This window comes from Alosa alosa, chromosome 22 (genome assembly GCF_017589495.1).
Source record: "Alosa alosa isolate M-15738 ecotype Scorff River chromosome 22, AALO_Geno_1.1, whole genome shotgun sequence".
Lineage (NCBI taxonomy): Eukaryota > Metazoa > Chordata > Actinopteri > Clupeiformes > Clupeidae > Alosa > Alosa alosa.
The window spans coordinates 8,055,525-8,082,673 of record NC_063210.1 but is presented as its reverse complement, the minus strand read 5'-3'; the positions used below and the strand labels follow the sequence as shown (position 1 = coordinate 8,082,673).

At 45.9% G+C, this 27,149-nt stretch overlaps 1 protein-coding gene across 1 annotated transcript; it reads left to right on the top strand.

Annotated features, from left to right (window-relative positions):
- wnt3 (wingless-type MMTV integration site family, member 3) lies at window positions 1–24,538 on the top strand. The gene is made up of 4 exons (XM_048234133.1): window positions 1–478; window positions 16,707–16,948; window positions 21,327–21,592; window positions 23,990–24,538. The coding sequence occupies exons 1-4, from the start codon at window positions 354–356 to the stop codon at window positions 24,467–24,469; spliced, it is 1,113 nt and encodes a 370-aa protein (XP_048090090.1). The 5' UTR covers window positions 1–353; the 3' UTR covers window positions 24,470–24,538.
- The last annotated feature ends 2,611 nt before the right edge of the window (window positions 24,539–27,149 follow it).

The following is a 27,149-nucleotide window of genomic DNA, read 5'->3' as shown; positions in this document are numbered from 1 at the left end:
AGAGGGGGAGAGAGAAAAAGATATCTACCTTGGGGAAGAACCTCAGAACGAGGGAGGGATAGAGAGGACGGGTAGGAGCGTGTGTGTGTGTGTGCGCGCGCGTGTGTGTGTGAGAGAGAGACACTTACTCTCCTAACTACTAGGATACAGACACACTCTCCAACTCAAAGAAGAAGAACAAGAGGGAGCAGAAGAGGAGAGGAGGGGGGAAAGAAATCTGGAGTTCTTTTAGTTCTTTTTCAAAAATTTTCAATTCAAAAAATCCCTCCCCCTCAGTCAAGCAATCAGGCACTTCTTTAAAAAACCTGTACCTCCTGGGACTTCAATTTTTTCCTCTCCTCACTGGAAATTATATGACACTGATCAATTTCCTCCACCACTCAAACCAGGCATACCTCATGGATTTGAATCTGATTGGATATATGATGTGTTTGTGGTTGTCCAGCTCCAGGGTGCTTGGAGGCTATCCCATCTGGTGGTGAGTACACTATCCCCCATCCATTTTCTGCATCACTTTCTCCAAAGCGCTATGGGGAGGAATGGTGGTCAGTGATCATTTTATAGGAGGCGAAACAGTAAGCACTTTTCAGTTTGACTGCTTGGAAAAATGTTCTCCGCTCAGGTCCAAAAACTTCTAACCTCAGTCTGTGCTGTAACGGAAAAGACTCGCTCCCGTCTCTCCTCTCTCGCTCGCTCTCCTCTCTCTCTCTTCGGCTACACTTTCTCTTTCAGGTCTTACTTATCCATCTCCTGGGATCAATGTTGTGATGTGCAAAAATGCTGGAAATCTCCAGGTTTTGGGACTGCCGGCAAGTTTGGTGACTAGCGGGATGGTTTCATGTTTTAAGCAGCAGTCAGGGTTGTCAGCAGGAGGAAATCGGATAATCTATTTTGTTGTCCCTACTGCAGCTGTCGTAATGCTACTAACCAAAAATTTGCTAATTGAGGAATTGGTGGGATTGTTCATTCAGTTAATTTCCAATGCTCTGATGTTCAGACTTACTCTCTAAATTGGACAAAACCTAATTTTTGATGTAAAAATGTCATAGACTTCCACCTGACATTAGTGGTACTATATCTGGATACTTTGTTTTTTTTACATTGCCAGCTGATACAACGCCATGCTTTTTTTCCCCTGCTTGTTTCACTAATTGCGGCTTTGGTATGAGGCCATCGGCCCAAAGACTGGACCCAGTTACTGCCCAGTTCTTACACACAAGTAACTTTTTTGGACGGTATGCAACTTGAAGCTGAAATTATTACCTAGCAAAGGAAATTTGGTAATTCATTGATCACACTGAAGCAAGTAAACATTTCTGTGAGCTGTTCTAGAACAATGCTAAATACCTACAATCAATGTGACAGAGGGAGAATTGATTTGTGAAAAGTGGTTTGCAAAAAACAAATATTATTATAGCCATCTTGGGTAGGTAGGATAATTCACTGTTTATAAAATCTTTTCATTCCAAGAGTTTTTCAATCCAAGGGTTATTGTGAACCTTGCCAAGCCACTAAAATAATTGGCAAGGCTTTCACACCCTCATTTTAACATTAAAGGATCATGTCGTCCACAAAGCACTGATGCTCAGGAACTGCTGTGCTCTGATATATATGAGTGACCTCAGTGATGCGTGTTTGTCCTGTGAGGCTGTTTTTCGACAAAATATTTGTGTGGGTGTGTGACAGAGAGCCTCTGCTGGCTTACAATGCATTACGTGTCAGAACTAACGGGCTCTGGTAGCCCCGGTTAGCATGTGGTCCCTCCACGTTCCAAAACCACCAGCATCTTCTGGTTTCGCTTACCAATGCGAGTGCTGCCAAACTTACACAATTACACAATGTTACATACAAGACACTTACATACCCTACACATCAAAACACACGTGCACACAATGTTACGTACAAGACATTTGCACACATACACATGCACACACACACACACACAAACATGCACACACACACACACACACACAAACACACAATGATACAAGACACACACACACGAAAACACACATGCCACAGTGCTATTGAGTTAAAACCAGGATGGTCTCACCCTTCCCCTGGCGTCCAGTGCCACCAAACAGGAATGACAAAGACGGGGGATTCTGTGTGAAGGGCCCTGCAGCTGTGCTGCTAAGCAGAGCTTACATGACACCGCTGTCATGCTCAACGGCACCAACAAGGCACAGGAACTTTGATTTGGGGGAACACATGGGGAAGTGCTGGGGAGGGATGATGAGAGGGAGAGAAAGAGGGGCGTAGTGTGGGGTTAGAGATGAAAAGGAAAGGTGTATATATGGCTTGAGGTGAATGGGCAGGTGCTGAGGAATGGGTGTCGTTACGGCCGTCATCACTACTCCCACACACACACACACACACACACACACACACACACACACACACACACACACACACACACACACACAAACACACACACAAACACACACACACACACACACAAACACACACACACACAAACACACATACCAGCCACCCTAGGGTGTCAGGCGGAGCCACAAGGGACAAAATGAGATGGCTATGAGTTGCGTCAAAGAGTCAAAAGGTGCCGAGTTTCACTCGGAATACCTCATACTCATGGACGCACACACACACACACACACACACACATACACAGACACACACACACACAGACCGACAGACAGACAGACAGACAGACAGACAGACAGACAGACACAGACACACACACACACACACACACACACACACACAACCACGCAATCACCCCTTCTGTATAACACTGGTAGATTTGTTCATAAATTCTCTAGCCCACAAAGCAGAGTTCAGTTGTGAGTGCTACCATGACTCAGAGCCAGTGGATCACACAAGACACTGAAAAAGGGAAAAGACGCCATAAATCACACAACCAACAGGATTTAAGAAGAGGCAATCTGACCTTTAGAGAAAAAACCCAGCCTTTTTCGACCAAACAAAACAAAAAAACAAAAATGGGAAATTCCCTCCAAAATAAAAGAACAGAGAAAAAAAGATACAAATTCACTCTCTTTCATCGACAACAGTAAAAAGAAACAAGGCAGGGCCAGAACAAACCAATGTGCTTTACGGAACTAGTGATTTTCATGTCACGTAGATACTGTTATTAATTTCTCGATAGAACATCTGAACTAACGATCAGGAACACATTTAGGCCAAGTTCACAATGCTTAAATATCTTCCATGGTAAAATCTGTCACCAATTCACAGTTATGCAATTGAAACGAAAAACAGATAAGCAGTCGGATCAAAAAACTTCCCAAGAATAGCACACGGTCTCTGCTCATACAAAAAAAAAAAACCCTCAAAAGCAAATTCCAACAGAGAAAGATAATAGTTAATGTTTTACTCCTTTACCAAGTTCAAGAGGGCAGCAGTTAATCTTCGAGAATTGTGCACTCTAAATATACTTGTCACTTGTGCTTGTGTTATATGAAGACCCAAAATCAGACGAGGGTGCGCCCTATGGGGTTTCCTTGGCAAACAAACCATCGAGAGGTGATTCACAAGTGTGAGAGGGATCCCAACCTGTCAGCCTGTTGTGCCTGGTGCGTTTACATTCGCCTTGCAGACGATGAGTGAGCGCTAATGCTAAGACTCAATCAAGCAATCTCTACAAATCTCTACAAATACCAGACAAAGAGCAACATGTCATCTGTGGTTTGGTCCCACAGCAGTGCCGCAAAAACCACCATACATTTAAATCCAGCTGGCTTTCCGAGCCATCAGCCCCATCTGTTCTCCATCAAAACTACTGTTTGACTACTACGCACAACAGCTGAAGTTCTGTGTGTGGGTGACCCAAAATTATGGAGTCAAGGGCTGACCTGGAAGCAGTTTTTTAAAAGCCTTACTAGACAGAGGTTATCTTTTAGCAGCCTCGACCACCGTACTGCTCTCTAGTTATTGTGAGACTTGTGTGTGTATTCAGTGCTTGCAAAAAGCAAACCAGTTAAGTGAACTAGGTCAGTGAAACAACATATTTGAATATTTTGGAAGTAATGATGAAGGTGTGAAAAATTACATTTTACTTATCTTATACAATTAAATTATACAGTTATATATTATTTTTTTAAAAGACTAAAAAAGAGACCTAACCCAAAAAGGAAAGAAACACTCCAGTTTTTCTTAGCCACTGCCCACATTATTAGAAGAAAAAAAATTCCACATTTTGTGGTGGTGCTAGAGAATCTCATGGAATTGCATGGAATCTCTAAACCCACGCAAAAAGCTTTAGTAAAAATGCAGCACACCCCAAATTGGTAGTGCTTTGCCAGCAGCCCATTGAATAAATAAACAAACAAATAAAATAAATAAATAATATGAAAAATATGCATAGAGAAAAACTGCCCAATGTAAAAGAGAAAAAGACACATCGAAGTAATAAGATATGAGGGGGGAAGCAGTTGTGCTTTTTTTCCTGGTCTTTTTGTGTGTATGTTTCTTGTGGTCCTTTTTCTCACTGAGCCCTGCTGCGGTGCCAGCTGAAAGGACCTGCACTGTGAGGCCAGTGGGGACTCTGACCTGCTCCGGCCGCCCCGTCCCTGCCCTGCCGCCCTCAATGGCACTGTGGGACCCAGTCTCAGGAATGTCATTATCCCACCAAAAAAAGAGAGAGACCCACCCAACACCTCCCCGACACACACACACACAGATCACTTTAATGATACTCAGCGCGAGAAAATCCGGCCCTGTCTGCGAGGCACTGTGTGAAAAGATCAAGGATGTTCGGGGGGCATTACGGCAGCCACTTAAGAGGGCAGCACTGAAAGGAGAGCAGAGAGCCTGGAGGAAAGAATGTTATTCTTGGGACTTACGGGTTCAATATCAATAGCAACGGGTATCTGAAGAGCCGCCCCTGTCCCCCCGATAGGGTCAAAGGCATTCTGAAGGGGCTCAGGACAAATATATGACCAGTGGGGATGCTCCAAATACGAGGAGATTTAGACTCCTTGGCTAATAAAAAAAGAGTGCAAGTTGTTTCCGTATTTTGTCACATATGTTGGGAAAGGATTTTTTTTCTCTCTGTGTTGAAGTCGACATAGGGTTTGTGTCTGCATTGAGTTGCATTGCATGAGTTGAGTTGATTGCACAGCATAGCACACTGATTTGCTAAATGAAGGTCTACGTGGGGATAGAGGGTTCTACAGTCTTGCAGGTTCCTGCTCAAGTAGGTAAGTAGGTAGCTTCCTGCGCAGGTAACTGGGAGTCACGGAGGTGAGGACAACACCTGCGGTCCCTCCCTGGATCCTGGACCTCTCCCAGGTTATCTCCCAGGTCATCCCATCTCCCACACAAAGAGCGAGACAGAGAGAGAGAAGGAGTGTGACGGACATGGAGGATGGGAGGGAGGGAAGGAGAGGGTCTTCAGCAGGAGACCCCTGACCTGCAGACAGATACCGATATCAGTCTGATCTCGACATGCCTTAGAGATAGATAGGTGGAGGATACATGAGGGACAGGGTTACTTATCAGTCAGGTGGCTATGATAGATGATGGGTTATTTTTACATGTAGGCTTGTACCACTTGTGTAGTGGTGTAGTGTATAGTTGAAGAATTTTACAAATAAATTTCGTACACATCATAGGGAGACATGTCCGGAAACGTATAGTACTGAACAAACACTTCATAAAGTCTGATGTTTCACGTTTTTATACCCACATTTGTCTATAGATAGTATTTGAATGCAGCATCTTCCAAAATAAGAAACCAAAAGGAAGAGCAAGTCCTATTCATTAAAACGCACAATATTTTGATGAATAGACAAATGACTGTGAAACATATGCTTCTGGTTTCACCAAAATACAATTGTGATGCTTTCCACATGGGGTGGCACAGCAGCACTAACTCTACACAGATGGAGGTGGGCAAGGACATGATCCATTCACCAGTAATTACACGGCAAAGCTGCTTGGCCTACATTCACACTTCCTGACTCCGGAGCGTTCCGTCAAGTGTGAGTGATGTGCGGCTCGTCAAAGGCTGCTATCCAGTCTGTCAGCTCTGACTCTGCCCTCTACTCTCCTCAACAGCTCGCGCTCGCTTGCTAGCCTCCTGACAGGGAGGTTCACAAGTTTACAGCTCCCTGTTTTGACTGCAGGGGATCCCCGTCCCTGGCCTAGGCCTATCTTTGTGTCTCAACAGAGGACAGGAGTACAGGAAAGACACAGGCAGCCAGAGAGAGAGAGAGAGAGAGAGAGAGATAGATAGAGGGGAAAGGGGGGAAGAGAGAAAAAGACAAAAACAGGTTAGAACATTTTTCAAGGAGTGCTGTCATTTTTTATCTGATCAGCCCTGAGCTGTTGGACGGCTGTTCAAAAAAAAAAAAAGCAACAAAAAGGGGAAAATACTAAACAAAGCGGCGCATCACAAACTCCCTGGCGCATCACAAACTCCCTGCCGCGCTCCAGAGTTGGCCTTTGGGGGGAGGTCCAACGTCTTCAAGAAGGACTGAGGTGTGTGTAGGTATGTCTGTGTGTCTCTGTGTGTGTGTGTGTGTGTGTGTGTGTGTGTGTGTGTGTGTGTGTGTGTGTGTGTGTGTGTGTGTGTGTGTGTGTGAGAGAGAGAGTTGGTGGTGGAGGGCTGCCTTGTTGCCTTGTCCCCCTGCACCACCACCTCTGCTCTGCCATGGTTGTAATTAAGGTTCACAGAGCCCCTGTTTTACACAGCATGCCGAGAGCTGCGCCAGAGCTACAATTACCGAGGCCGTCCAACAATGGCAACACTGAACATGAACACTGTGCAGCAACACAAACACAACACATGGCTCCAAAGGGTGTGTTTGAGGAATTATCTCTGTTTATGTCTCCTTCAGGGAATGTGTGAATGTGGTTGAATTGTTTTGATTTTGATTTTGATTTTGTCTCTGATGGGTTCTCTTCGCACTGCAACACAGTCGGCACACATTTCATCGTCCTCAATTCTGATCTTTAATGAATTAGAATAATTATCACAGCAAAAATAGAGCTATGGATGTGTTGGTGCAGGGAGGGAGAGCTAGTGTGCACACGTACGGTGAACCTAAAGAATGACTGGTATTCATTAACAAGCACCCTACATGCAGTGGAAGACTGTGAGGTATATCCATCTTTTTGCTCAGGTAGACCTGCATCGGCCAGGTGAGATAAAGTCATGTATTTTCCCATGATGCAAAGACAGGTCTTATGTTTATGTTTGGGAAAGATACAAGATTTCCATGCACATGCCTAAATGACCTGAATCGACCAAAAAACAATGTACACTGCTGGCTGAGTTATACTATGCCGATATGAGAATAAGTCTCCTTCAATCTAAGTACTAAACCCAAAAATTAGTCTAGCACTAAGGCAATAGAATGTATTGCCTAATGCCTATGGCTACTGTGCATTGGGTCACTGGTTGTCTGGTTGTTGGTCGGTAGAGCAAAGACTTAACTGCCACTGGACAAGGGTATGATGGGAAGACACTGTATTGCAAGGCACTCTGGGAGATAGTTATAGGTACAAGTAGCAACAGAGAACTCCACACACTCAAATACACACACACACACGCGCACACACGCGCGCACACAGACACACAGACACACAGTCTTCCACACGAGCCTACTTTCCACGAGTCTTTGAACAGTGCCTGAGGAGTAAAGCAGAGAGGAATGGATTGTGACAGGCCGGTTCTCTCCCTAATCCCTCTCATCTCTTTTTCGCTCTCTGGGCCCCATTTCAGTCATGGTGCCATGGGCAAACATGCTTTCCCCTCTTTTTTAAAACATGAAGAGATGCGTTATTCCCGAAAAATGCTAAACTTTCCCTTCTAATCCACAAGCATCTTCAAGTATGGGATACTGTGAGGTGGGAAGGTAGGGAGATGTTGGTAGGTATGTAGGTGTGTGTGTGTGTGTGTGTGTCCAACAAGGTGTGTGTGAGGGTGACAAGCCATCTATTTGCTACATTTACAAACTCTAACATAATGTCGCTAGCTCAGCTCTACACTATCCAAACTGAGCTTGTGTCTTCACAGTAAAATACTTAATGAAACACCAAATCTAAATGTCAAGTGATCTTAGTTATTACCAAGAAATAGGCTACACAACATACAAAGACAATGTTACCAGAAGGTTAAAGTCAACTCAAAAATGGTTTGCCTCCAGGAAATATAGCTTAAATAATAATAATAATAATAATTTCATAGGGAGAGATTAGTCTTGATGCCTACATTACCTGGACCTTTGGAGTCTTCAGAACCATCCACTGGCGAGGTAAACTACCTGTGTGAATTTGGTATCTTCACGTTGGTATCTTCACGTCCTGTCTCTGGCACGTGCGTTCCCATGGATGCAATGTAGCAGCATTTACATGGTGACGTTAAATATATATTTCATTTAAACTCAATAGTTTAACTATATAGAAAAACATGTGATATTAAAACATATTTGCAAGAATGTGTGTTGATGGCTCCAGTTTCTATAATATATAAATAACCAATTCAATGTTACACAAATCTTGTCACATTCCAGTGTTGTCGCTAATGGTTGCCAGGAATTATTCCCTGTTCGTCTTCACACGTGACGTCCAAGGAGACAGGAGAAATGCTAGGGGGCTAGCTAGAGTGATGGATCCACCAACCTATTATAGGTGAGACGGGACAATTGGCCTAGTAATGAACTTCAAAACAACCTTAACAGGGCATCGTGCTCCGGGGGCTACAGGGGTCACACGTCGTAAATTCACAGCTTAAGAACATCTCTGAATTTTCATGGTCCCTCTGGCCATGTTGACTGGCTCAGAAGAAATACTGAGGTTGCTTTGAGGCAGGTGCACAAAGGATGACCCCCTCTTAACACAGAGACCACCCGTATTCAACTAGCACATACTGTTCTGTTGTTGAAGGTAGCTTTGCTAATTACATAGCCTAATTGTTTCACAGAGCAACCTTGAAGGAAAACAGTGTTATGCGCATTTGTGGGTGAATACCTCCTGCATTGCGTGCATTGCAATCCTGCCCCATATCCATCATAGCTGGGGTTTGCACTGGCCCGTGGGCTTTGCGTCACACTGAGCTTGAAAATATTGAGATCACCCACCACCACCCCCCCCCCCCCCCTTAGCCATCCCTCCCCTGCGCACACCAGCAGCTAAAAACGCAGGAAAACGCCCGCAGGCTAGAGGTGGCCCTCAGACCTGCACAGACAAGCACCTGCTGCGAGGGCTTGGAGTTTCTCTAGGCTTCTCCCCCACCACCCCACTCCTCCCCTCCGCACCCCACACACCCCCTTCACACAAACACGCTGAGAGGTGCGGATTCCCCCATCACACCCCTCACTCTGTGTGTGTGTGTTTGTGTGCCCTACCTCGTCGAGACAAGTCGCTCACAGTTGCGTACCACAACCTCACGTAGGAGCAGAGAGAAATTCTCTGGACCCTCTCTCTCTCTCTCTCTCTCAGTCTCTCTCAGTCTCTCTCTTTCTCACTCTCTCTCTCTCTCTCTCTCTCTCTCAGTCTCTCTCTTTCTCTCTCACTCTCTTACTCACGCTCGCCCAGGAGACTCCTGTTTGGCACACATGCCGACAAAGTCAACTGAGACTCCCTCTTTCATCTGCCTGAGAGGCAGCGGTGCGAATCCTGGACAAACAGACACCCCCCAGGCGGCACTCCCTGGAAGCCTTTGGTTAGGTAATTGACTCCAATGAAACGCATCTCTACACGTCAGGGCCTCAACCACATCATCAGTTGCACTCCGCTAGGCTGTGAGAATGACGGGAAGCCAAACACCATGTGAACAAGAGTAAATCACGAGGGAGAGAAAGAGTGACTGAAAAGCTCTGAGAGATGTGATGTGTGATGGATCACTATTCATTATAAATAGGTTTATAACAGAGACTGTGTGTGAGATGTGTGTGTGTGTGTGTGTGTGTGTGTGTGTGTGTGTGTGTGTGTGTGTGTGTGTGTATGTGTAAGGCTAGCAGACTGTGTAATTATGCCACTTACTCACTTAGTCACTTGACAGAGTGGCTGAAACAGACATAGTGAGAGAGAGAGAGAGAGAGAGAGAGAGAGAGAGAGAGAGAGAGAGAGAGAGGAGGGAGGGGAAAGCGTGCTTCCAGGCAGCAGCCGCTCAGCCATTCCTGGATATGGACTGGCAGCCGACTCAGGTCGGGGCAAAATAATTATTGCATGAGGGGAGTGAGTGGATGAATAAGAGTTAGAAAAAGATGTGTGATTACACACCTGAGCGAGCCCCTCGCTACACCTGGAAATGGGATTAAGTCGGTTCACCTCGGAGAGAAGTGAATAGCGTACTGCGTAGTGCAATACCACACAGACTGCGTGCCATTCCTCTCCTTGTAATAGCAGTAGCTTGCCTTTCACCCTACTCAGTGGGGTGGCAGGCAAGGTGGATAATGTTGTGATGGGGAATCACCACGCCTGTTCTGTCATTAGGGCTTTTTGTTGTTGTTGAGGACTGGGGGGAGTAATGAAAACAGTGATTGGTAAAAAAAACATTAGTGAACCTCTTTACCTTTTCTTGTGTACTTTACAGTTCATTAAGTCCATCTTGCTACTCTCATGGGCTTGTTCTTTTCAACACATGTGCACATGCATACAAACATGAGTTAGGACACTGGCACACACAAACATACATGCACACAGACATATACACGCACATGCATGCACACATACGTGCATGAACAGACACACACACACACACACACGTCACAACCACAAACTCAATCACTCATACATATATGCCCACGTGCACATCTAGTCCAGTCACTGTTGGGGGTGGTGGCGGTGGGGTGGGGGGGTATCAAAGGCCTTGTGACGCAGGTTACTTCACTGGTGCTCAGCTCATCCTGACTCACAAAAGGACTCCAAATGCCCCTGCTGCCTCCACAGCCTCTGATACTTGTGGTCGCCGTGACAATGGCCATCTCAGCGTATGACAGCAGATCAAAAGGAAAACGCATGAAGGCAAGGGAGTGTGAAGATTAAGAGGAAGGGTGTGTGTGTGAGTGTGTGTGTGTGTGGGGGGGGGGGGTGTTGCATGGAAGATGTCCTGAGGGCCAGGCTCTTTGTTCATGGTGTAAGCAGCATGGCAGTAGCAGCAATAGTAGTAGTAGTAGCAGCAGTAGCAGCAGTAGTAGCAGTAGCAGCAGTAGTAGCAACAGTAGTAGGAGTGATAGTAGTAGTAGTGATAGTAGTAGTAGTGATAGTAGTAGGAGTGATAGTAGTAGTAAATGAAAGTAGTAGTAAAATGAAGTAATGAAATGATTGATAAGCTGAAGCAAGTAGTAATAGTAGTAGTTGTAGATAGTATAGTAGTAGTAGTAGTGATAGTAGTAGGAGTGATAGTAGTAGTAGTGATAGTAGTATTAGTACTAGCACAGTAGTAAATAATGTGATAGTAATGTAGTAACATCAGTAGTAAGTGCTAGCAACAGTAGTGAGAGTAGTAGCAGCAACAGTAGTAGTAGCAGCAGCTGTAGTGGATACAGTAGTAGTGATAGTAGTAGTAGTGATAGTAGTAGTAGTAATAGTAGTAGGAGTGATAGTAGTAGGAGTGATAGTAGTAGTAGTGATAGTAGTAGTAGTAGTAGTAGTAGTAAGTAGTAGGAGTGATAGTAGTAGGAATGACAGTAGTAGGAGTGATAGTAGTAGTAGTGATAGTAGTAGTAGTAGTAGTAGAAGTAGTGATAGTAGTTGTAGTGATAGTAGTAGTAATAGTGATAGTAGTAGTGATAGTAGTTGTAGTGATAGTAGTAGTAATAGTGATAGTAGTAGTAGTGACGGTGGCAGCAGGAGCAAGAGTAGGAGCAGGAGCAGGAGTGGTGCAGTCGTCATCTATCGGAGACGCCTGTGTCCAGATAGGGTTCCAGCCCGCAGGGGGCCTGAGCTCATCTGCACGGGAGCTCTGATCAGGAGCGACTGCTCGCTTGCTCATCCATTGTTCTGCCCATGACCTGCAGCGATAGGTGCTGGCCACCTTAAGTCCAGTGTGTGTGTGTGTGTGTGTGTTTGTGTGTGTTTGTGTGTGTGTGTGTGAAAAGAGAGAGAGAGAGAGAGAGAGAGAGAGAGACGCACTGGCGTCATCTCTGGCAGAACTACGCTGTGTAGTGCCTCACAATGGTCATAGTGATCTCACTCCTTTGTCATGGTCTGTGGTCTGTGCGCACACACACACACACACACACACGCCCATGACGCACGCGACGCTTGCCATACGCGACACACCATGCATAGCACGCACACACTTTTCAAAAACACAACTACTGGGTCTAAACACGTACATTAACAATACATGAGAAATTTTTGGCCGTGGGTGTATATTTTATGCAGTATTTGTTTGTGTTGGGAATATGAAGCTTTTCATATGGCACAGACAATCCTAATGTGTGGCTCTGGAGAATGTCTTGTCTGTGCTCTGTCACGGGGACGCTGTGTGAAAGTGAACGGTGTGGACACCTCTGTGTCAGCTCTGGATGCTCACCAGTACATCTCCAGGGAGTCCAGGGATTTACGACCCTGCAGCTGTGAATGGCTTCCCCTTCGCTGGGTGGGGGGAACCCACAGAGTGAGGGTGTGTGTGTACCTCCTTGTGTGTGTACCCGTGTGTGTGTGTGTGTGTGTGTGTGTGTGTGTGTGTGTGTGAGGTTTTCATTTGGAGAGCGGCATGTGTTCACAAATAAACAATAACACATGTAGACACACACACACACACTTGCAAATCCCATAAATATTTCATGGCAAAGGCAATCGTGTTTTGGGAGGGTGCTGGAGTGGTTTTGTTTGAGCCTGTCATAACGGCATGCATGTCAAAACATGGACATCGCAAACATTGTGTGTGTGTGTGTGTGTGTGAGTTTTCTCCTGCTGATCTCAGGAAGAAAAAGCAGGCAATTACAATTAATTACCTCAATGAAACTATAATGGTTTCTGGCAACCCTGGCAGATCTGGCCTGTCTCGGTGTGCAGATGAATCAGTGTCGGAGCAAATGCCAGCTCACTGCAGAAGCTGAGAAAATTGCCTCCTGTACGTGTCCATAAGGCTTCAGGCACTCTCAGGAGGAGAGAGAGAGAGAGAGAGAGAGAGAGAGAGGAGAGGGACACAGGGACACAGGGACACAGAGACAGTCATAGCAATATGCATGTGCAGTAAATGCATTTACTTTGCTTCAGTGTGTATCCTCATCAATGTATGCATGCACACTTTACGCAACTTATGCTTTTAACAATAGTTAATGTACTTTTGCAAACCTCATGTGCATGCACACTCACACATTCTTCTGCACATGGACACAAACAAACACTTAACAGACACACTCCACTCTGTCTAGCCATTCTGAAATTACCCTGAAGAGCACATTGACACACTCGGTCCAAATATTTTTGTTTGTTTCTTGTCTTTCCTCGTTTGGAAAGGTCAGTCAGTACTCATGCCACTTTCTTTCAACTTTAATCTCTTCACTTGAAATTCAAATCATCTGGTGGCGCCTGCTCCCTAGTTGTCCATTAGAACTAATCTTGTTTACTGAATGATTACATTCAGTTTCATATAACTCATACATGCATAATTATATATATTTGTTCTGTTGGAGACACTTTCCCAAGAATCCCTCCTTATTAGGCTGTTTTGTGTTGACATACATGGCACCTCGGGGAGAATAAACACGCTTCCTGGAAGCCAAAATTCTGGAGGCGCACGTCTGTCATCATGTAGCCTAATATTTGTCACAGCACACGGGGGTATATGCATGCCGAACTGAAGAGTTCACGGAGTGCAGCACCCCAGCTGTCAGTGACGGAGTGGACAGCCCAAACACACTGCCCCAGGCCCTCAGGGGCCAGGATGGGCGGGTTGAAGGAGGGCCACACTGTATCCAGTGCATCTTGGGGAAGGTGGAGTGGATGAAGGAGTCTGCTGTATGTCTCAAAGTAACATTCTGTCTCCTCTCACTATCTTTTTCTCTCAATGTTGTTTCTCTCTGATATATATTCTCTCAATTTCTCCCTCTCTCACTCTCCTTTCACCTCCAGATCTTGAACTGTCACTTCCTCTTTTCACACTGTTTCCCCTCTTTCTTCCTACTTTCTTTCTTTTTTTCTTTCTTTCTTTCTCTCTCTCTCTGTAACCTCCTCTTTCATCCATTCATTAATTTTTCATTCATTCAAGCTTTATTTCATACTCAGGAGTACAATTGAGGGTAGCTCTAATTTTCGATGTAGCCGAGATACAATAACCATGAACTACAGAGAGCCAAGCATGGCCTATTACAGTTAACTAAAAAATAATAATACAAAATATTTTAGGAAACTAAAGATTTTAAATGTGGGTTGAATGTTGAATTGTGGGCATTACATTAAAATAGAAGGTTGATTTTTTGGAACTCAAAACAGAACATTAGGAACTTTAAACTGAAGATGGTTGTTGTTGGAATGAGTAAGATGTGGCCCAGAATACCAACTAAGCAGAGATGAGTTGTAGGGTGTAAGATCACCAATAATGGCCTTATAGATGAACAGTAACTGGTGTCTATTTCATCTATCTGTTAAGGATGGCCAATGAACTTTATCCTAAATGGCATAGTGGTGAGTACTATAGCTAGCACCAGCATGAATCTGATGCCAGAAAAGAAGACTTTAAAGGAAAATTCCGGTATTTAGCACTTTGAGTCCCTTTTCTGGTTTGTTTTGGATGAACTAGAGTGGTGGACACCGACATTTTGACGATTGGTCCTGTCTCGACCTTTCTGACTCGTTTTGAATCGCCTTTGACTACTCAGAGTGGCTGCCAACAGGCATACTGTTCTACTCAAACATGTCCTAAAACAACCCTTAACGTTGATTTCAAAACTGTGCAACTCACCAAGTGGTTAGTGGTGTTCGTTGATGTTCCAAAACAAGTAACGTAGCGAAATACAGTTTCTGTCGTGTTTTATTTGGCATTTTGTAAAATCCCATTGATTTCTTTTGGAAGACTCATTGCACGTTGATATTACTGCGCCACCGTCTATGCTTCAGGTTCAAATATTGAACGGAAGTTTATACGCAGTTGTGATGTGTCTGAATAAATAGTTCCACAATAGCAAATAAGACAGCTGGAAATCATACATTGCGCCGATATATTTGCTTTTAATAATCAACGAACACCACTAACCACTCGGTGAGTTGCACAGTTTTGAAAACGAACATTAAGGGTTGTTTTAGGACATGTTTGAGTAGCCTACTACAGTATGCCTGTTGGCAGCCACTCTGAGTAGTCAAAGGCAGGAGTCAGAAAAGTCGAGACAGGACCAATCGTCAAAATGTCGGTGTCCACCACTCTAGTTCATCCAAAACAAACCAGAAAAGGGACTCAAAGTGCTAAATACCGGAATTTTCCTTTAAGGTCTTCTTTTCTGGCATCAGATTCATGCTGGTGCTAGCTATAGTACTCACCACTATGCCATTTAGGATAAAGTTCATTGGCCATCCTTAACAGATAGATGAAATGGACACCAGTTACTGTTCATCTATAAGGCCATTATTGGTGATCTTACACCCTACAACTCATCTCTGCTTAGTTGGTATTCTGGGCCACATCTTACTCATTCCAACAACAACCATCTTCAGTTTAAAGTTCCTAATGTTCTGTTTTGAGTTCCAAAAAAGCAACCTTCTATTTTAATGTAATGCCCACAATTCTTAGAATAACATTCAACCCACATTTAAAATCTTTAGTTTCCTAAAATATTTTGTATTATTATTTTTTAGTTAACTGTAATAGGCCATGCCTGGCTCTCTGTATTTCATGGTTATTGTATCTCGGCTTTTGGTTAAGATCACCAATAATGGCCTTATAGATGAACTAACCACTCGGTGAGTTGCACAGTTTTGAAAACGAACATTAAGGGTTGTTTTAGGACATGTTTGAGTAGCCTACAGTATGGCTGTTGGCAGCCACTCTGAGTAGTCAAAGGCAATTCAAAACGAGTCAGAAAAGTCGAGACAGGACCAATCGTCAAAATTTCGGTGTCCACCACTCTAGTTTATCCAAAACAAACCAGAAAAGGGACTCAAAGTGCTAAATACCGAAATTTTCCTTTAAAGAAGAAAGGAGGAGCATTCCTGTAGACATAATCCATCATGGGCGTTAAGACTGCCTCAACAATGCTAAAAAATCTGCACAACATGGGAAAGGTTGATTTGTTTCTGTACAAGAAACCATGTTTGTTTGTCTCAATTTTCTGTCAAGATAATCTTTATGGTTGATAAAATATTTTTTTCATCAAGGCAGATTGACTCTGGAGTGGATGGATGCATTATGAACGAACATGAATTTAATTTTATTTGCGTCTAATACTAATTTGAGATTGATTAGAGCTTCCTGTAGAACATTAAATAACTATTTAGTTAGCATTAATAACTATTAGCATAAAGATGGACAATGCCTTTTATGTAAATGGTACTGTAAAAGGACTAGACCTAGGACTGAACCTTGTGGAACACCTTTAGTTATTGGCAAGAATTCAGATGGAATATTGCCTGATTTAACTCACTGAAACCTCTCATCTTGCTCTGAAACCAGTTAGAAGTTTTAATATTCAAACCAATGTTATTTATTTTTTGTAAAAGCAAAGAATGACCGACTGTATCAAATGCTTTTGACAAATATACAAAAAAAACAAGCTCCTCTATTACTCCCTTTTATTCATCCTCTGTTGGTTGGTTGGTCCCTGCAGGTCACTGGCGCTGGGGCAGCAGTACTCCACGCTGGGCTCGCAGCCCATCCTGTGCAGCTCCATCCCGGGTCTGGTGCCCAAGCAGCTGCGCTTCTGTCGCAACTACATCGAGATCATGCCCAGCGTGGCCGAGGGCGTGAAGCTGGGCATCCAGGAGTGCCAGCACCAGTTCCGTGGCCGACGCTGGAACTGCACGACCATCAAGAACAATTTGGCCATCTTTGGCCCTGTACTGGACAAAGGTATAGTCGCATGTGGAATAATCTTCCCAATCATTTTGTATACAAGTGAAGTGAATGATAATAAATGAAACAATTGCTGAACAAATCTATTCAGCATTTCATCGATGAATTTAGTTGATGAGCAATCAATACTATTGTTTTATTCATCCACTCAAAACTAGTTGAATATAGCTCAATAGTTGAAGGATAGACTCACAAATGTTTCTGCAATATTAGTAAATGTATATTAGTAAATGTTCGCTATTGTTGCATAGTTAGCTGAATTAATGTTTTGTGAATAGTTAACACTTAAAACTAACACACACACACACACACACACACACACAGCCATGAGAGCAGAGGAGTGCTGAATGAGCATTTGTGCTGGCTCTCTTTTATATTCCTTCCCTCTGGTAGAAATGGGATTTGGTGGCCAGGAATGGGAGAGCAAATCACACTGAATTGGGCTGCAGGTCAGGAGGGGAACCCTGCAGAAATGAGCAAAGAGTATGAATGAAAGGAGCAAGAGAGAGAAAGAGAGAGAGAGAAAAAGAGTGGGGGACAGAGGGGTAGGAGAAAGGTGAAAGTGAGTGAGAGAGAGAGAGAAAGAGAGGGAGAGAGAGAGAGGGAGAGAGAAAGTAACGGGCAGAGACGTGAATGAAGGCAGAGTGAGTGAGTTTGAGAAAGAGACGGAGAAAGAGAGCATGAATGAGTAAGGGAAAGAAAGAAAGAAAGAGAGAGGGAGAGAGAGAGGGATAGAGAAGGCCAAATAAGATTACAAGTGAGAGAAAAGGGCTAGGGGGCTCAGCTCAACCCCTACTGTGCGTGAAGGCCACTGCAAGCCATCTCTCTGTGTGCCCCTGGGCTCTCGTCTCCCACGGACGGCCCATTCACACGCCCTTTTGACTCGGTCATGGAAATGGCCTGAAAGGGAAGCTCCAGAACCTTCCGCGAAGCAACAAGGTGCAGGAACAGAGGGGGAGAGCCAGGGAGAGGAGAGAGAGAAAAGCCAAAGGGAATCAGAGAGAGAGAGAGAGAGAGAGAGAAGACTGACAAGACAAGAAGAGGAGGAAGGAGAGAAGAGGAGAAGAGAGGAATGGAAAGGGGAGGAGAGGAGAAGAGAGGAGAGAAAAGGAGTCCAGCTCTGACACAGACACCAGGCTGACCTGACCCCAAGAGCAGACAACAATCATGGCCACCACATTGAGAGTGGAGAGTGGAGAGACATGTTAAACTGGTGTCGGATCTATAACTGGGCTGACTACAGCTCTAAAACAGGGAGATCAGTGGCACTGAGGGAGTCATCATTAGACTGACACGAGTGGAGCGAGAACGCTAATAGCAGTAGTTTTGGGCAGAGGTGGAAGCGGAACAGGGGGAGGACATAAAAAAGAGATGGAGGAGAGGACAGATGGGTAGACTATGGAGGCGGTGGGAGAGGAGAGCGGGTGGAGGGGGATGAGGGGTGAAAGGGGTTGTAGGGTTTGTGATCCGGGGTGGAGAGAGGGCGTCTGAGGGGCCTTTTCGCTGGTTCTTGGTTTGAGTCAGGGGGGCTTTTTCAGGGAAAAGCCATGTTTGGATGCGGCTGATCATTCGAGAAAAGCAATGTTAGCCAATTTTGTGTGTGTGTGTGTGTGTGTGTGTGTGTGTGTGTGTGTGTGTATGGGGAGGCTGAGACTGGAGAGAGTGGGGGGTCGGTTCCTTTGGGGGATGCCAGCTCCAGCTCTGGGTAGTGCACTGTGTTGGGGCTTGGTGCTGGCGGGGTGCTGGGGTCCCTTTGTGTGCGTAATACAGTGTGACACCAGGGAGACAAAGGCGGATTCATGGGCCCAGCAGGTAGCAGGAGCGGCGCCCCCTTTGGCTCTCCGCCAGAGCTCCGCTCCCGGGGCTCCCAGCTCACAGGCCCCTGTTGTGGCCAACCTTGCTGGGCCTGCCAGCCCCTCTACTAGCCCCCCAACACATACACACACACACACACACACACACACACACACAACAAACACCAAAGGTGCTCTTCTTGTGAACATACACTTCTGGAAAATGCAAGATTGTATGTGAGTGAGTATAAGTGTGAATGTGTGTGTTTATGTGTGTGTGTGTGCATGCTAGCACGTGTGTTTCTGTGTGCTTGTTTGAATGTGTGTTTGAGTGTGTGGGTGCTCGTTTTGGTTTTATTTTCCCCACTCCTCCCACGAGACACAATTACATGAAAATGAAAAGAGTTAAAAAAAAAAAAAAACAGCAGAAAACAAATAGTTGAGGTTGATATCATGTCTCTGGACGGGTCTGTGCCCTCTGCGTGAGCTGTTTATATAGTATTTCCCATAGTTAACATGGTAGCGGCAGAAAGGATTGGGTGACACATCACAGCCTGCCAAGGCAGTGTATCAAATTTCACAAGCATATCATCAGCTGAGTATTACGTCATGTGACTCCAATGCAGCCAATGAGAGTGTATAGGGCCATTCTTCAGAACGCAACCCGAAAGAAAAAGTTAAAAGACCTCAGAGAAAGAGAGGAGTGAAGAAATGGACTAAGGAGAAAGGAATGTGGATGGAAACTGTAACATTGGAATCAGAATTCATCTTTGTATTGTGTGGCAGCGTTTGCAAGCGCAGCTCACTGAGTGGATGTATCAAATGAAACTGGGGCGAAATAAGCACATTGAGGCAGGTGTAGTTTGACCAGTGCTGACTGCCCACAGTAAATGGTTATGGTTATGGTTATGGATTCATCACTGACGCCTCTCTGTTGCAAATATTGTAGGTCATTCCCCAAATGATCATATAAACCTGTCTATATTAGCCCCAGAGTATCACAACTTAAACTACTTTGGGGGGCAGCCGTGGCCCACTGGTTAGCACTCCGGACTTGGTTGCCGGTTCGAGCCCCGACCAGTGGGCCGCGGCTGAAGTGCCCTTGAGCAAGGCACCTAACCCCTCACTGCTCCCCGAGCGCCGCCATTGTAGCAGGCAGCTCACTGCGTCGGGATTAGTGTGTGCTTCACCTCACTGTGTGCTGTTTGTGTTTCACTAATTCACGATTGGGTTAAATGCAGAGACCAAATTTCCCTCACGGGATCAAAAAAGTATATATACTTATACTTATACTAGCACTTATGAACTAGTGTTATTACTTACACCTACACACCTTAAAAGAACAGCCTCAAACTCATTTTGAGGCCACACTTACAATAAGGAGAACAGTGTCATTTACATTGCTGATGCGCACCTGGAACACCTGATATTGCACTGTAGAGTCGTTGTTGCGGATAGGCACATTACTTTTTTCGCCGTTTATAGACAAATTAGGTACCCCATTAGCACTAAATAGGTACCCAGTATGCTGTAAATGGACAAAAATGGGATTCCTACATTGTGTTACTTTAACTGGGTGAAAAAGCCTGCACACTTCAGCGAGTGGCGCAGAGAATACATGTTGAGTGGCAGAGTGAAGTGGTTCCGAGAGGGTCAGGGATGCAGACTGGCTGCGGAGAGGGCAGTGAGAGGGCTCCCTCTCTGGCCTGTGCAGGACACCTGGTCAGGGTAGATGGCGCGGGCTGGAGCGCAGCGACTAAGTGTGCTGTGATTGTGAAACAATGGTGTCCAGTTACATAATGCCCTGTTGCTTTCAAAGGAGGCGTAATACCATCTCTCAACACATGCCTCCAGACAGAACAGCACACACACACACACACACACACACACAGACACGCACAAACACACACGCGCACACACACGTGCACACACACGTGCACACACACGCGCACACACACGCACGCACACACACACGCACGCACACACACACACACACGCACACACAAACCTACATACATGCACTGAGTGCTGGTTTTCACACGCCTAAGGGGGCTTTTGGCAAGAGGGAGGGGGAGAGAGAGAGCGACAGTGAAAGAAAAGAAAGAGTAAAATTCCTGACACATGATCCCAAAGAGAAAGCGGCGCTGCGGCGAGCACTGGGCAGGTGACAGGGCCCCCACAATCAGGCCGCAGAGGAGGGAACGAAGCAGGGCAGGGCAGAGCGGAGCGAAGCGCCACTCTCACATAGCAGCACACGATCACTACTTCAAACCTCAGCAGGGAAACTGATCCACAGCCTGCAGGCACTGAGGATACAGGGCAGAGAGAGGAGCCAGGCGGCAGCATAAGGAGACAACGTCTCATCTTTACACGCTGGGCTGTAGGCGATAGAGCTTTATGTTAGTGTGTCATAATATCGTATACTGATATTGATCTTACGTATGTGGTTCAATGTCATTTAGTGTAATGTGTTGTAGCAGAACAATGTAATTACCACCTATATGCGTTCTGCATTGGCTTTGTCTCGAACTCAACATTATTTTTTTTGTGTGTGTTTTGGTGTTTTTTTCCCCCGTCTTTAGCCACAAGGGAGTCTGCATTTGTCCACGCCATAGCGTCAGCCGGCGTGGCGTACGCAGTGACGCGCTCGTGCGCCGAGGGCACGTCCACCATGTGCGGCTGTGACTCGCACCACAAGGGCCCGCCGGGCGAGGGCTGGAAGTGGGGCGGCTGCAGCGAGGACGCTGAGTTCGGCGTGCTGGTGTCGCGCGAGTTCGCCGACGCCCGCGAGAACAGGCCGGACGCTCGGTCCGCCATGAACCGCCACAACAACGAAGCCGGGCGGATGGTAAGAGAGCCCGTCACACAGTCACACTGCAGAGGAACACAACAACAAAAATAAAAACAAAAGGAAACAGCACCAGAAATAAACTACATTAGGCTACTAGATAATTGAGACTGACATTTAATGATTAAATCTCTATGTCATCCAAATACCTACCTTCAAGTTCCAGAGATTCAAGCCATCAAGTCTCCACAAAAATTCAAACTCTAAACTTAAAACTCTGTGAAGGTAAATAATAACTATGCATTTGAAATCTTAATGACATTTCAGGCATGATATATGTAGCTGTTGACACATATGGATGAAGAGTTATGCTGAGCTCGTGACACTGGTATGCATAGCCTGTGGAGACGTTATAGCTCTTGGCCTACACCTGAAACCAGGGATTAAGACACATAATTGAAGCAAGGATAGGCTCGTGTTGCCAGTAAGGAATATTCAGTTCAACTAAACATGACCTCACAAGACTTGCAGGAGGGGTTCTTATGACTACATCCCATAAATCTTTTTCTCTTAATTCCATGTTTGTTCCCTCATCCAAAGACAGAAAAGGCTAGTATTGACAATGTTGACGGTGCACTTACACGCAAATCCAGTTAACCGCAAGGTAAAGCTCAGGACAACAATGTCCCATTTATCTTTTTTTTTTTTGTTGTTCGTCACATTTCGGTGTCACCTCCCAGCCGCGGACCTGATGGCGCGAGAAAAGAGACATGTTATTATTGCTATTATGCAGCAGTTAAACCTTCAGCCATGCCCCAGCACAGCACACACACACACTCACTCGATCAAAACGCTACGGCAGAGCGCAATCAGTCTGCAATAAAACACGGCTGGAGGAGACAGCGAAACTTTAATTAGTGCTGAATTGCCCGTAATGAGACAATGAACAATGATGTGCTTGTTGGTTTAGCATGAGGGGAGCTCCTGCTAGCTCAGTGGAATCACCTAACGCTCAAGAACTGTCAGCGCGCGACTGAGGATTGTTGTTTTTTTGGTGTTCCTTAAAATCCCCCCAAAACTAGCATTTCTTTTTAAATTAGGGGGCAATTATCACCACCTGAAAGGGCACATTTCTCATGCCACTCATAACTCGCATCCTTTCCAAATTCCGCAACAAAGGGAGGAGACCAACCGTGGCCTTGTGTGAAGATGGGGAGAAATTGAAGAAAATGGCAAGGTTGTTTGGGGGGGGGGAGAAAATAGTGGTTTTGCTGGGATTTAAAGAGTCACTGGGGCTGTCAGGGCTTAGTGGAGGGGGGATTGGTGAAGGCTGATGGTGCTGAAGGGCAATACCTGAGACCACACTGCAACAAGCAGCCCTTTGATCTGGCACAGACAGGAGCGGGGCCGAGACCACAGGAGCAGCAGCAGCGACAGCAGCAGCAGACAGACGGCCCTTCTCCTCCGTCAAGTCCCCCAGGCTGCCCCACCTGCCAGTCTACACCAATTGTCTCTCTCCTCTCCCGATGTCCCTCGGGGGCCGAGACATGATGTCAGAGGCCCCCTTTGGTTTTGACTGGGTCTGGGCCCGGGCCCTCGAGGGGCCATGGGCACCTGCCTTCAGTTCCGCCACAGCTGGGGAATTCTGCAGCTAAATATAGCCGGGCAAATTACACCAAACAAACCAAAACAAAGAAGCGCAAACGCCGGTGGCATGTATAGCTCCCTCTCTCTCTCTTTCTCTCTCTCTCTCTCTCTCCCTCTCTCTCTCTCTGTCTCTCTCTGGAGCAGGACTTCTGAGGGGAGCGAAGAGAGAGAGAGAGAGAGAGAGAGAGAAAGAGAAAGAGAGAGAGAGAGAAAGGTGGGGAGAAGGAAATAGAGAAAAGAGAGCCAATGCTGTAATGCAAGGACCTGCCTGCAACACCTCACAGCTGCGCAGCACCTGTAGAATGTTGACTGTAGCCAGGGGCTGCTGGGGTTCTACACCCAGGGAGGGAGGGGGACGCAGGTAGTGACTCCGAGTGGAGTAGACAAAATGGAGCTGACTCAAGAGGAAGCCCCTGCAGGTGGAACAAAGTGGAAATTAACAATCTTTACATGTAATGGTTTGATAGAAAGCACATGTGAAGTCTGACAAAAATATGGTGAAGTCAGGAGAAATGAGTTGCTGGAATGTTATGGATGAATGAACGTTATAGAGGAAATACATAATGTAAATGATATACTACATAGCATTGGTTAACCAGGGGTGTCAGGTTTCCAAGGAGCTTGCGCTTGGCAGCTTTAAACTTTCCAAAGCTGTACCATAAACCCCTTTTTAGACTTGACTGGTTTCCTTAGCCAACTCAATCCCTTTAGCATGTTTTAGATATTTTGTCCAAGCTAATATTTCCCTGTTTCCTTCTCCCCACCTCTCTCTCTCTCTCTCGCTCTCTCTCCTCCATCCATCCATACCAGACCATCCTGGAAAACATGCACCTGCGCTGCAAGTGCCATGGCCTGTCAGGCAGCTGCGAGGTCAAGACGTGCTGGTGGGCGCAGCCCGACTTCCGTATGCTGGGCGACTACCTGAAGGACAAGTACGACAGTGCCTCGGAGATGGTGGTGGAAAAGCACCGCGAGTCACGTGGCTGGGTGGAGACGCTGCGTGCCAAGTACGCCTTCTTCAAGCACCCGACGGAGCGTGACCTCGTCTACTACGAGGGCTCGCCCAACTTCTGCGAGCCCAACCCGGAGACGGGCTCGTTTGGCACGCGCGACCGCGTCTGCAACGTCTCGTCGCACGGCATCGAGGGCTGCGACCTGCTGTGCTGCGGCCGAGGCCACAACACGCGGACGGAGAAGCGCAAGGAGAAGTGCCACTGTGTCTTCCACTGGTGCTGCTACGTCAGCTGCCAGGAGTGCACGCGCATCTACGACGTGCACACCTGCAAATGAGAGCAGGGGACCAGGGAGGAGGGGAGAAGGACAGACATGACAGACAGACAGACAGACAGAGAGAGAGAGAGAGAGAGAGAGAGAGAGAGAGAGAGAGAGAGAGAGAGAGAGAGAGAGAGAGACACAGAGACAGAGAGAGAGAGTGAGAGAGACTAAAAAAAAACTGGAGGAGAAAAAAAACTGAATGGATCAGAAACAAAATAGGCAAATACCTGACACATACACAATCACAGTGTAATAAATGCACCTCTGGAAAGCGTCTTTTCCTGCATCCTTTGAACGGTCCCTCCCTTACAGTCTCGACCGTTCCCAACCAGTCTATCTGAGCGAGCTGGGTTGCAGGCTGTAATAATTAAACAGACTCTTCTAACAGTTAGGGCTGTAGCTGGTCATTTAAAGAGAGAATATTGCTCTGGGCCCCATTCAAATAATTTATTTATCAGGCCTGAGTTTTTATGGGGCCCCTCCAGCTTTGGGTCCCTGAAATTGTCACCTGCTATCCCCCCGGTAGCAACAGCACTGCCTTCAGGATGGCCCGATCCAGCCTGCCAAGCGTACTTCCACCCTATCAGGCTAGGTGTTGCTGAACGTTTGGTGGAGGTGATTTATAACCAGCAACTGTAAATGCTGTTCCCTTGTCACTGTGGCCTCCTCACTGGAGGCTATACACACACACTGCTCATACCAACACACACACACATACACACAGACATAGAGACAGAGACACACACACACAGCCATATCTGAACATTTATGTAAAATAATGAGGGAAATGGACACTTCTACTCTTAAATGGCTGAATGGATCACCCCCCCGCCCCCTTATTATTTCACTACTGATCCCAACCCCCCCCTCCCCCCCATGCCTCCTCCAACACCCCTTCCCCCTCCTCTCACCTCCTCCCCTATAAAGCATTGTGCCATCAGTCCAGCCCACACGTGACAGGAGGACAACATGCCTACATGCCTGGAAGCTCTTACCACTGTTTTTATGAGCCCTAACATTTCTGACATTTTTACACGAGGCCTGGAGAATGCAGGCATGCGATGCATGCTGGGAAACACGTCGTCGACGAGCGTCGGCAGACATGCCTCTCTCCGTGTTGGACTCTCCCTGCACGGCGCGGCGCACTTCCTCCTCCTAGCTCACGTCAGCTCTGAAGCCTCTGGACGTGGATGCGCTGTCTCCGAGTTCATAGTCCACACACACCCACGTTGCCCAGCAGACTCTCCAATGTCTTTGGTACATGTATGCAACAAGACAAGAGATAGAGAAAGTGGCTGGTGGTGTTTTGGGGGGGCATTCTGTCTGTGTTTGCTTCAGTAGTCTCTGTTACCTATGTGGGAGATTCATGTGTGTATTATGTCAGTCCTGTGGATATGGGGGACAACCCCACCCCACCCACCTCCACCCCACCCCACCCTACCCCACACACACAGGGGTTTGTTTGCCCACCTCCCTCCCAAGCATGAGGGACACAATGGAGTCCAGAAGTCCACCTGTGGAGAAAACTAGAACCAGTTTCAGAGGTTGAAAAGGGGATTTCTGAGAGGAAAAAAATACAAAATAACAAAACACACTGATTTGTGCAAATAACAGTCAACTTTGCACTTACAAAAGGCTACTAATGACAATACTAATGTTAGGACTTACTTTAATGATTTGACAATAATCTGTGGATGACCTTTGACCTAACCCGTTGTAAAGCTGTGGTACAGTGTGCGCCTCAGACTACTGTGAAACTTCCGTTCATCTCAATCCCTCTTGGTAGGAGGAGAAACGTACACAGAGGAAAGAAGGAAGGAGAGATGGGAGGATGGTGGAGACAGAGGAAAGAAAGAAAGGATGGAAGGAGAAGGGTTAGCAAAAGAGGAAATAGTGTGTGTGTAGGGGGTAAAGCTGCTCTGTGAAGTTAGGAAATGGGAGTTGTGTGTGTGTGTGTGTGTAAGTAAGTGTGTGTGAGAGAGAGGTATGAGAGTCTATGTGTATGTTTGAGAGAGGTATGTGAGCTTGTGTGTATGTCTGTGTGTGAAGTATGGGTGTCTGTATGTGTGAGTTTCTGCATTTGTCTGTGCAGAGGAGGTATGAGAGTGAGTGTGTGTATGTGTATGTCAGTGTGCGAGAGGTATCAGTATGTGTGTGTGTGTGTGCGTTTGTGTGTATGACACACTGATAGGTAAAGAGAGAGAGAGATCTGGGGTTAGAGTGGCATTAACATGGTGGAAGAGACCAATGTAGGTTTCCATACAACATGTTCTGACAGTTCAAGCAGTCATGCTTGCACCCCCATTAATTACCTTCTGAGATGAAAGCGCACAGCAGATGCTAGCGTAGCATACCCTATGCTACTGGTCCCTGTGCCAAGGCTTCACCCTGTCTACACACCACACACACACACACACCCACATACACACACACACCTCCTCCCTCACCCTTACACACAGCAGTACATCTCCACACCTCAACCCATCTCTCCCCCCTGCTATATCCAAAGTTTTGTACAAAAAGTTTTAAAGTTAATAATTCCCTTTTTATTTTATAATCTGAAAAAAAGTTATGTTTTTATAAATATTATTTATTATACAATGTATATATCTGTATGAACTAAGATTATATATTTGAAGACCTTACTTGGCTCATGTTTTTATTCTTTTCCAAGAACTACACAAGCAAAAACTAG

What these genes read in the sequence shown, in the direction of transcription:
- wnt3 (XM_048234133.1), top strand. Translation starts at nt 354, where the DNA reads ATGACACTGATCAATTTCCTCCACCACTCAAACCAGGCATACCTCATG. An exon ending in GGAGGCTATCCCATCTGGTG is followed by an intron (nt 479 to 16,706) that starts GTGAGTACACTA and finishes TGGTCCCTGCAG; the next exon opens with GTCACTGGCGCTGGGGCAGC. An exon ending in TGGCCCTGTACTGGACAAAG is followed by an intron (nt 16,949 to 21,326) that starts GTATAGTCGCAT and finishes CCCCGTCTTTAG; the next exon opens with CCACAAGGGAGTCTGCATTT.